This window comes from Gymnogyps californianus, chromosome Z (genome assembly GCF_018139145.2).
Source record: "Gymnogyps californianus isolate 813 chromosome Z, ASM1813914v2, whole genome shotgun sequence".
In the NCBI taxonomy this organism is placed as follows: Eukaryota; Metazoa; Chordata; class Aves; order Accipitriformes; family Cathartidae; genus Gymnogyps; species Gymnogyps californianus.
This window is the reverse complement of record NC_059500.1, coordinates 40,387,128-40,398,858: the sequence shown is the minus strand read 5'-3', so window position 1 is coordinate 40,398,858 and position 11,731 is coordinate 40,387,128. Positions and strand designations below refer to the sequence as shown.

The following is an 11,731-nucleotide window of genomic DNA, read 5'->3' as shown; positions in this document are numbered from 1 at the left end:
TCTTCCCTTGCTGTAACTCTCTTCAAGAAAAATGCCAGATACTGCATACAAAAATTGCTATTCAAATGCTGCTCAAACCCAAATGCATGTGGAATTGTGCTAAGTACTTGCGTTTTTGCTCACCATGTTGAAGCAGCGTCTCTCATATATGTTAAAAGTGGCAGTAAAGAACACTGCTCGCTGTCTGGCAGATCACTTTATGGACAAAAAGCTGTACTCGTCACGACATTTTTCAAGTACTCTCTTGAGGTTCTTTTGGGATGAACACAGAGGTGTACACTCTGCCATATCAGACAACTATGGAATTCTTCTGTCAGAAGAGACTGCAAAATTTTAGTGTCATAAAAAAATTTATCTGATAAATGGCCAGGCAGCCAGTGTAAGCACAGTAGTGGCATAGTTGGAGAATTTTTCCACTAGTGAAGGTGCTGATTTAAATAAATGGGGAGAATAATAATTACAATTAAAAAACCAAACAATAGAAGCAACCTATGGCAGATAGGATTTAACTCAAAAAAAAAACCCCAAAACATTTCCTCTACATTAAATTTCACAGTCCCATTACCTGCATCTTATTTTTTATTTTGGAGTTCAAATTCATTTTGTCCCATCACCTGTTGTCAGGATGACTTGCATATTGAAGTGTTCAATGTTTCCCTAAACAAGTTGTTCTTGAGCTAGAGAGAGCTATAAAAAGGGGTGGATCAGGAACACTGACTTGCTGGTGTAAGCAAGTGTTTTTTTTACAAGTTCTGTAAGAACTCCAACAGAAAGCTAACTGTTGCATTTCCAGGCTCCTGACTGTATGGATTTGGTTCTCTCTCTCCAGCATCATGAATATGAAACTGTATCAACAATCTCTCCCATTTTTCCAAAATTTATTACTTCACCCCCTATTGTTCAGAATCTTCACATCACAGGAAAAGGAAATTTAGCTTTAGAGGCGGAAAGACTCTGAGAGAAAACCCAAAATGTGTCATAAACATAGTACACTATGGCATATTAGTGCCATTATACAGCACTTAAGTGGAATGGCCAGGAAGGCCCTTTGACTCTCACCCTCAAATTGCCTAGCCAATTAAGAACTTTTTATATCAACGGTTACTTTGATCAAAATCATCACCCTGCATTAAAACATACCACAATGACTTTTTGCATATAGAAGCCTTCAGAATAAGCATCTTGCCTGTTAGAATTTTTACCCCGGGAACGGTGTGTCGTGAAGTTTAACAGAAGTCTATGCATTAACAGCCCACCCTTCCAGTATGTGTAAATACCTTTCTGTACATGTTTAATATTTCTGAGAAATACTGAGGTAACAGTAATATTGTATCTACTTTGTAATCCCAACATACAAACCTATTCCCTGCCCCCAGTGCTTGTTTATTACTGTAAATGGAATCATTCAAGATAGGAATATTTCATGTTTACCAACAGGCAGTATTTATTATTATAACTGAGAACTCTACATACAGTATTGCACAAAATTATACTGGACCAATCAACAAAACCATGTTTCCTACACAACTGTAAATAGCACTTTAACGGAAGTTTAACACATTGTGCGTTAGGTGTCCTAGTAAAGTGACAATTTAGAGGATTATTTCATGGGAGTACGACAGTGCAAACTTTCATTCAAGGCATATAAACAAAACACATGGAAAGGATATACATGCCACAGGTCTGAAAAAACCCAAACCAATCCCCGCCACCCCAAAACACACCAAAACAAGTTAAATGCGTAAGTACTAGCACTCTTAGCAACCACCAGTGCTACCACTTTCAAAGTCTTACCCTCTAGCAAGAAGCAGAGAAACGCAATCTGAAGAAATGCCCTCAGCTTGGAGTTTTAGACATATTAATGCAGCTGTATCACATTAACTACATTTTTTTTTGTTTGGCAAGACTGAAAGACTTACAGCACTATAAATGCACCTAGCCAGTGTATTACCAGTAATTCCTGAATTACGATATAAAGTAACTGTGTACAACAATTGACTGTTGAAGGAAATAGCATTTTTACATCAAAAAGTGATATAGTATACAACCAAAATTCAAATATTTACTATTGAACTATAGGTGTGGAAATTCTGGCCTTCTGTTCCTGTGCACTACATAAAACAGATCAAGAATTATTTTATTTTTTCATTTTTATTCTTCCCTCTACACCCAGAAAAAGGTGTAGAGGGAAGAATAAAAATGTAGCTCCAATCCTACGTCTTCAGCACATTACTGTTCCAAAGCTGTTGACAGGCATGCGGGTACAACTGTCCAGATCAACGCGACCTCTGGATTTTCAACATGTGGCCTTAATGCTCTCAGTTCACTGCCCTCTCAACACCTCCTTGTCCTCGACTGCAAGATCCCAGTCCCTGTTGTCCCCTACTTTTTATGTGTACCCTTTTCACCAGCTGTTCTGATCAGTTGCCCAGGCAGACACGTTATCTTCTCTTCTACACAAGTGAGCAGCTTAGCTGCACAATGTCATCTTTGGACAATCAGGGAAACCTGGAGATAAAAGGATGGAACAGTACTTCTCTCATACTAGCTTTTGGGAAGGCCTGGAGAGACATTTACACTTCTGCCTGAGCACCAGCGAAGAAGTGCGGAAGATGTTATAAGCTTGAAAAAAACTGGTTTACAAAAACAAAATTCGGATTAGGAGAAAGTAAGTTTAAATTCCAAAGAAAAAATGGCTGCCTATAAACATATTTTAATTACTGCCTAGATTCATTTAAAACAATTATGAAATACTAGGGTTTTTTAAATTATAAATGCTTTTTCTCCTGTTACCAAGTTAACTCCAAGACAGGAGTTAAATAGAAGTTACCATAAGCTTTGGTGAAAACCCTAGTACCTACAGAGTTACAAAACAGAGTTTAAGCTGTAACAAAATTAGTAGCAGACATGACTACAAAAGAAAGTAATGAGAAGTGTAAGATTTCTCTCAAAAAAAGTATTCATAGCTTTTGGTGTACAGACAGTGCATTCTGTGAACATGGGGAATCAGAATCTGGAGGCAGTTTTACCAACTTTGCAATTTAAGTCAAGAAAGATAAATGACACAAATGTGAGAAACAAAGCCTGTGTGTATCCTGCTTTAGTACTCCAGTACCTGAATATATTTCATGTTCTTGAAAATGACTAAGTACAGCAGAGACTGTGCCTTCAACAAGGAAAGGAACAGAATTAAAATTGGGTTAGCCCATTTTGAAGTACTTCTACAAGCAGTGCTACAATAGCCCACCACTATATTAATACATGAACTTCTTTTTGGAATTCCCTGGATTTATGGGAAAATAAACCACCAGAAAACCCACACGTAAAAAGATGAAAGCATCAGAAAACTACAAAAACAAAGCAAACATCTACATAATCAGAGTGAACTCTGAAGCTGAGGACCGTGTGCCTGTGTATATAAATCTTTATGAAGACACACATATAAATGGTTGCGGGCTTTTTTGTCACACCCCCTCCCCCCCAACCCAAAGCAGAACACATAGGCAATATATTCTTTCAAATGGGTTTTGGATGCGGAAGCGTGACTAGAGTGGACAAAGAAAATGACAAAGGAAAAGAACAGTGACATTTTATTTCCTTCACATGTGAAAGTACAGAGACATTACTACAGCACTTACTGTTCTCACCTTTTCGATCCCAACTCATCACAAATTACAGCATAACTACATCAGTTGTAGAATTTAACACACAATTTACATTTTCAAAATGATTTAACGTTTTTCTTAATGGTATCCCCACTTTATGTAGCCTACGAACCTGAAGAAAATGCATTTGCTTCCGAAAGCCGTAATAGTAAGTGTTTTGGGGTGTTCAAGGTCAAAGTAGTCCTGAGATTTCAGATGTTAAAGCTTTCTCCACAGCCACATGTTCCTTTGATGTTTGGATTATTGAAGACAAATTCACTGGACAGTTTGTCTTCTACATAGTCCATTTCAGTTCCTAAAAGTGTCAGCTGTGCCTTCTTCTCAATAAACACTCTAACCCCTTGAAGACAACAAAGAAAAAAAATTACATACAGCAAAATCATCATTCACTTTGATATTATCTTTTGATCAGTGATAAAAAAATGGACGCTAAATATGAAGATTACCAGTTTAACTTCGTTTCCCTGGCCTAACATGGGGCACTTTCATCGCTGTTTTTACTCTACCTGTAAAAGTCTAGCAACAGTGTAGAATGGTTACTTGTGTGTGCACATGAACGTATGTATTTTTTGAGGGGGGATTTAAAAACATGATACCCAGGGAAATAAGCTGGAGAACTTGGGAACAAATCTCAGCTTCAATACTTAACTCCCATGCATTACAGTCAGTAACTCATTTCCTACCATTCTTAAAGTCTGTGCATCCAACAAGATGCTCCAAAACCTTGAAAAACCAAATGTTCCTCTCTCAAAATGATTATTTTTTGCTCTGTCAAAAATATTAGGTCTACATTAACTATTAGCAATACTGAATCCTATAAGGTGGCAAATGTGTGAACTTTCAAAGATATCACAACCTTTAAGGGTTAAGAATTGCTAGCTCATCTTAGGAACTAGAAAGAGCTCCCGTTTCTAAAGTATACAAAGAATCTACCTCTCTGGAAAGTTACTGAACTTTAAAACTGCAAATCTGATACAAACGTGTGAGTGGCCTCCTTTAACTGTCCTCAGACTAGGAAATAATAAAACTAAAAATGTAAAATTGTATCAGTAAACAGCAACAAGAACTCCTTAAGTTATATGAGAGATTGCTGGAAAGCTGTTTCATCACAGCAGACTTTGAGGTAAAACACATTACTAACACAACTCAAGTCTGTGGGCAACTGAGTTGAATCTACACATTTTTGGGGTCAATTTGGACAGTAACTGACAGTGAAGGTTAAACCTAATGAAAGAGTTTATGGACCTGATCCCCAAAGCAGTCACTTACTACCTAAAAGCCAGAAAATTTGTGCTGTGATCCAAAGCCACGAGCTCACTGAGCACAGAGCTATATAAAAATCAGAGCCTTCACTAGCAAGCTGTATAGAAGCAACCAAAACAAAGCAGAAAGGACACAGGCACACCTGAAATGCTGTCCTGCTTTGGAACTTAAGGTCTGCAACCCAACTGAGAGAAACCGCTTTTATCTTCCTTAAGATCCAAACCAGGAAATGCCTTCTGCAAAATGTGTTTTCAGCTCTGTGAAGCTAGAGCACCTCTGAGTCAAGCAGAAGAGGTAACTCCAGAAGCCATCTGAATTTGAAATCAAGAGGCATCTGCAGAATTAGGTGGCAGTCCCTATCTCACATGCTCTAGTTCAATTTAATCATTTGCTGAAGTTCCAACTAATTCTCTGTTTAAGAGAATAAAATTTATGAGTTGGTCACAGGTATTTTGAAGACAGCCGGAAGATGGGCTCTACCCAGCAGCATAGCTTCTGTAAGGAAATAATTGTCATATCCCACTTATATTTAAATCTCTTACTTTGCCACCAAATTAGAAGTAACATTCCTGAACATAAAATAACAGTTCAGTAATGCCTAAAAAAACCCAAAACCACTCCCACAAAAGGAATTTTAGGAACTTTTAGAAAAAGAACAGAAACCAAACCAAACACTGTTCTGCTTCTGTAAAACTCTGTATTTGACAAAAAGACCACTAACAGGAATTTTTATAAAAATTGGAAAAATATATAGAACTGTGCTGGTTTTGACTGGGATAGAGTTAATTTTCTCCTGAATAGCTTGTATGGGGCTATGTTTTGGATTTGTGCTGGGAACAGTGTTGATAACACAGGGGTGTTTTAGTTACGGCTGAGCAGTGCTTACACAGAGTCAAGGCCTTTTCTGCTTCTCACACCACCCCATCAGCGAGTCGGCTGGGGGTGCACAACAAGTTGGGAGGGGACACAGCCGGGACAGCTGACCCCAACTGACCAAAGGGACATCCCATACCATATGACGTCACGCTCAGCAATAAAAGCTGGGGAAGAAGGAGGAAGGGGGGGACATTCAGAGTGATGGTGTTTGTCTTCCCAAGTAACTGTTAGGTGTGATGGAGCCCTGCTTTCCTGGAGATGGCTGAACACCTGCCTGCTGATAGGAAATAGTGAATGAATTCCTTATTTTGCTTTGCTTGCATGCAGAGCTTTTGCTTTACCTATTAAAGTGTCTGCCTGAACCCATGAGTTTTCTCACTTTTACTGTTCTGATTCTACCCCCCATCTCACAGTGGGAGAGCGAGCGAGCGGTTGTGTGGGGCTTAATTGCTGGCGGGGGTTAAACCATGACAGGAACTTTAGCAGTAGCCCTATCATGGGATGCTCAATGAAATTATCAGGCAGAAAGCTTAAATACCAGCATATGAAAACAATTTTTAAAATACTCTTAAATTACAATCATAGAACTCGTTGTTACAAAGCAATGCAAAGGGCAAAAGCATGAAGAAGTTAAAAACAAATTACAAATCAATGAAGAATAAGACTAGAGAAGATAATTGGGAAAATCTCTTGCAAGTAAAAATCTTTACTTTGCCAAGTCTTGGTTCAGGTATGCTGATAAAGTATTCCTTTATATATGCATTGTTTTGTATTATTCTCCAAGTATCTGCTATTAGCCACCTCCAAAGACATGACCAATGGACTAGACTATTCTGGTGGAGCAGTCTCTGACGCAGAGACTGCAAAGCTGCAGATTTTAACTAACTGGTTACTTCAAAACAGAAACTAAGGTGACAACAATTCCTGTAATAGAACAGCAGGACCTCTTGCTACAACTCGTTACTCCAAGTAAGTTCTAACCTGTACCTTGGCAAACCTGTAATAGGCTATTCTTCCCCATCAACACAAAGTTTGCTCTGCTGCATCAGAAACTCACCATCTTGAACTACTTCTTCATCAGAGTCTCCTTTTGATTTTGTATATTCTAACGTGTAAGAAAGTCCATTGCATCCTCTTGTACGAACACCTACTTTCACACCTACCTAAAAAAAAAAAACCAAAACAAAACACCATGACATTCATGACTTTTTTAAAACCTATTCTGGAACACCAAGATAAAAAGTATGCAGAACAACAAAATGCTGATTTATTATTCTCCATTGCCTCAAAGCAGAAGTGAATTACCTTAATGGATTAAGAGGTAACATTTTTTTCGTTTTACAAAATTGACTGCCAAGGTAAAAGCCAACATCAGATGTTTGCTACTGTGGATCAAGCCCTAAAGTATGTTAAAGTTTTGAAGTAATAAACTGTTGGCAATCCTGTAGGTGTCTGCTCTCATAAAGACAGTGAAATTTCAAAGACGGGTATTTTTGTGACTTCAAATTAAAGTTTACTCAGATGCTAAGTCAGGCGCTACGTTAAGATTATTGACAGTAACGTAATTATGAAGCTGTGAGGCCAAGACAAGGGCAGTTACTAGATTTTCACAGAACTTTTGTAATGACACCATCAGAAAGCTTACTTCAAACCAAAAGTAAATTTGAAAAACATACTTTGATTTCTTCATTACCTCTATTGCCAGTCCCACTTAAAAAGCAATCCCCTCCTTAAATCAAGTATGTTTATTTGCTTACTGTTTTAATCGACCTTAAAAGCCAACCTATTCAATGTTTGTAACATTCACAGTATCCAACAAGTCTGACAAAAAGAGCATCTGTGTAAGTAAAGAACTGAGAGAAGGTCTTAAAGAAACAGAAAACTGCACACAACAATCTTTCAAAAGTATCTGTACCACTTTCCACAGACCAATGCTTCATAATTGAAGAGGAAAATTATATTGTCTATCTGCGTGATCAATGTTACAATAAAAATGTATCAAAACATATCACTTGTCATCAAGTGGGATCTCAGACAAACAGTGTTTGATCTTTTCAGACTAAATACCTTTCTCTACAGGAACTGCTACAAATAATGGGCTGGAAAATGCAAACACCATTTATAGCAAGGGGGTGACTGACCAGCTAAGCTGTGGGCTTAGGGCTTCCTTGGGATGGTTTAAAACATTACAACAAAAGGTCTAGTAAGTTGCAGATGTGCAGGAAGCAAAAGAAACAATGGGCGTTGTACGGAAGTTAAAAGAGAAATATTCTTCTTGAAACAATACTTACTGTAAAGAAGAAAATCTAATGCTTGTTTTTATAATGGTTAGAAAGCAAGACTGTGTGTTTTTCCCCAAGAAGAAAAGATGACAAGCTCAGTAAGTTATTTGGAGAAATGCTGATTACTTAAAAAAATACATTGTCTGGCAAGTCTCCTAAGAATTAGATGTTTTTCAATGGGTATGAATCTAACCTTATTATTATATAGTTTACAATGAGAATTCCTATAAGAACTTAATTAATAACATCTTACTATCAACAGCTGAAGATCTATTTCCCTACCAGAAGTCACCACTATGCCATACTAAAAGGCTTCATTAAAATATACCTCAAAAATATTTTGAAGCATAAAATATTTTCAACTTTATCTATCTCAAAAGTAACTGTACAGTGAACTGTCCTTACAGTCAGTTACTTCCTGTGTTTCATTTTATAAAGAAACGAAGCTTGGTATATAAACAAGCTTACACTTTCCCCTCCAAAAAAAGATGCCAACATCTCTAATAAACACCTCAGTGTTTATTTCGAACTTCTAAGTTAGCCAGAAATGCTTTGCGATCATGAGCTGTGCTAATACCTTAGCACAATCTACAGGTTGGTCCTGTTTATACTTACATGCTCAGGTTTATCTTTAAGAAGCTGTTTTATCTTCTGAACAGCTGATGGGGTCTGAAAAAGAAAAAAATAGACATCAATTTGAAATGGGTTTTTTGGTTTATTTGCAGCGAGTGCTTGCACATATTAAAGTGTGCAATGTACTTAGTTGTACTATAAAAAATTTCTATTCCAATTCTGCGCACTCAAATTTTCCTAGTTTACATTTGTCTCCTATCTGCCAAGTCCACCTTCAGCATCAGCCACCTATCAGTATTGACCAGCCTGTGTTCTACTTGAAACTAATGTTTGATCTGAAGATACACACTCTGCTGTAAAACAGATGATTGCTGAATCTAATACCTCTGAACCTACTACGCAGACCACAATACCTCTTCACTCTCCTCCTCACCCACACTGCTGGCAAACAGATAGCTCAAGAACTGCAGTCTTTAATATTAGGGTGTCGTGTCCCCCCGCCAAATCACTACCACAATTCAATTAAGTAGTTCCGCTCTTGTGAAACTTTTGTCACATACACATTACAGACAAAAATCAATTAGGCACAGAAGTGTTTATGGCCTACTTCTCTCTTCCCACTAACCTAGAGGGGAACTGTGACTTTACAGCAGAAAAACTCACTGTTCATGCAGATCTACTTGTTGCAGAAATACAAGAACAGAACACAAACACAAAAATTCCCATCACATGCTTACAAGCTTCTAAGACACTGAGAAAAGGAAAAGCATTGGTAACGTGAAGTTCTTACCATGAGCAGAGTTAAACACACAAAGCAAACTACGAGTAGACTTACAGTAGAAAACCTTTTCTAATTACTGCTATTAATCTTCATTTCTTACAGAATCACTACTGAACGGAAACTACCTGCTCTGACAAATGACTGAACTACATGCACTTAATCTGCCCCTGTTCTTGCAGGGAACTGCCTGTACTTTCTTCTGCAGTAATCCCTCTCAACAGTACAGCCTCTTCAATACTGCTGCTGGTAGCAAATGCGCTTCCTCAATTAACAAAAGGATACAAAGCCTCCTTGGAAGACAATGCATTTCCTTTTTTTTTTTTTTTTTTTAAATAAATACACTTCTTCGGGCGACTGTGCAAATAGGCCCCCCGCATGAAGGGACCGCACTGACGTTCCCCCTTCTCCCGCTGCCTGCCCTCCGCCGCCCTGCTCTCTGCACAGGGTTGCCTGCGCACGGAGCAGAGGGGCGCGGGGCCTTCCCCCCAGCGGGATTAGCACGGAGCAGCAGCTCCCCCCAGTAAACTCACGAGGGGGAAGAGGCCCCTTCAGCCTCCTCGTAGCCCTTTCCTACCGAGCAAAGCCCAGCCGCACCGCACAGCTGGCAACCTCCGAGCGTTAACGGCGCTGGCCCTCGGCCGCGACACCGCCCCGGGCGAGTCCCACCCCCGCCGCCCCCGCCGCGGCCCGACGCAGCGGCGCCTCGCCCGCTGCCAGGTCGGGCGGGCAGCGCCGCCGACCGCGCAGACAGGCTGCGGCGGCCCGTCCCCGTCCCGCCGTCACCGGCAGCCCAGGGGCGGCTGCGCACCACCTGCCGCGGGGCGGGCGGGAGGCCCGGGGTGGGCCCGGCTGCCCGGCCCGGCCCGTGGCGCAGTTCTCCCACCCGTGAGGCGCCGGCGGGCCGAGCGCTCCCCGCCCGCGGCGGCGCGGCGCGGCACTGACCAGGGTGAGGGCGGCGCGCGTAGCCTGGATCTTCCGCTTGCTGACGGCGCGGACCGTGGCCCTCACCACCGACGAGGCCATCGCCCCCCTGCGCCCCGTCCTCTGCCCTCTGCCATGGGCACCGCCGACGTCACGCCGTGACGCCACGGCGCACGCTGCGCTTCCGGCGCCCGCTCCCATTGGGCAGCGGGCTGTGATCGGCAGGCAGCAGCGGTGCCGCCCCTTCCCTCAGCCCCGAGCGGGTGGAGCGGCGCCATGGCCGGCGGGCGCCGCTGCCGGGCGGTGGCGGGGGAGCGGGGCCTGTCCGCGGCTTGCGCCGCGCCCCCGGCCCCGGGCAGGCAGGGCGTCGCACGCCGGAGGGCTGTTCGCAGAGATAAGCGGCAGACTTGGCCAGGGCAGCCCCAGCAGGAGGCCCTTCCCTTCAGGCCCCGCCGGCTGCCCCGGGGAGACGGCAGGGGAACAGCTGCCTGTGGGAACACGGAGGCCCATGAGGACGTAGTTCCCCTCTACGAGAAATGCAGGCAAAGAACATGAATATTTATTGACGGTCACACAGACAAGCATTTTAAAGCAACTGTGCATAAGGCTATTCAATAGGAAACGCTGGCACCGCAGGCGAAACCCGCGTGCGGAGTGACCCGATTTAGCCAAATGCCGCAGCGAAGCGTGCGGAACCCAGAGACGGTGACCGGAACGGTCTGTCACGGATAGCGTACCGCGTGTGCCCTCGCACCCGCCAGCTTCCTCCCCTCCCCTCCGGCTGCATGCCTTAGAGGGGCCGGGCGAGGGCTGTGCGGCGGTCGGAGCCCTGCTGCTGTTCTCGACGCCCGCCTGGTGCCCGGCTTGGACGCTGCTGGGAGAACTGCACCGCCATTCCCAGACTGCGTGCGGCAGCCCGGGAGGTGCGCTGGGGCGGCGTCCGGGTACTCGTGAGACACTCTTGACAGCCTCGGCACAGGAAGACTAATCCCATTACTTTAAATTGAATGATGGCTATGCCAGAAGGAAAACAAGTACCCGTTTTTCATTTCTTCTGACAGCATCCTTAAATATGCTAAATAATACTTTAAACCTGTATTTACAAAGTCCAAGCACAAGCAACATGTCCGCCTCTCATCACCACATCTACTTTGGGTACCCGATTCTGGGCTTAGCTGTTTTGAAGAGCTAATGTGCTCTTCAAAAATGTGCAGATGTTTTTCTTTTTTACATACATGATTATGCCACTACTCTTTAATGAGGCACAGCACTTCTACCTCAAATATGAAGATAGCAAGTGTATAAAAAAAGTTGTATTTTCTCCAGCTACACGTCTTTCACACGCAATTCGTGCAACTTCGGCACTCGTC

At 42.3% G+C, this 11,731-nt stretch overlaps 1 protein-coding gene across 1 annotated transcript; it reads right to left on the bottom strand.

The window, feature by feature from the left end:
* Positions 1–3,564: 3,564 nt before the first annotated feature.
* On the bottom strand, positions 3,565–10,491 carry ISCA1 (iron-sulfur cluster assembly 1). The gene is made up of 4 exons (XM_050913416.1): positions 10,383–10,491; positions 8,702–8,755; positions 6,862–6,967; positions 3,565–4,005 (listed from the first exon to the last, which is right to left on the bottom strand). The coding sequence occupies exons 1-4, from the start codon at positions 10,461–10,463 to the stop codon at positions 3,857–3,859; spliced, it is 390 nt and encodes a 129-aa protein (XP_050769373.1). The 5' UTR covers positions 10,464–10,491; the 3' UTR covers positions 3,565–3,856.
* Between the last annotated feature and the right edge of the window lie 1,240 nt (positions 10,492–11,731).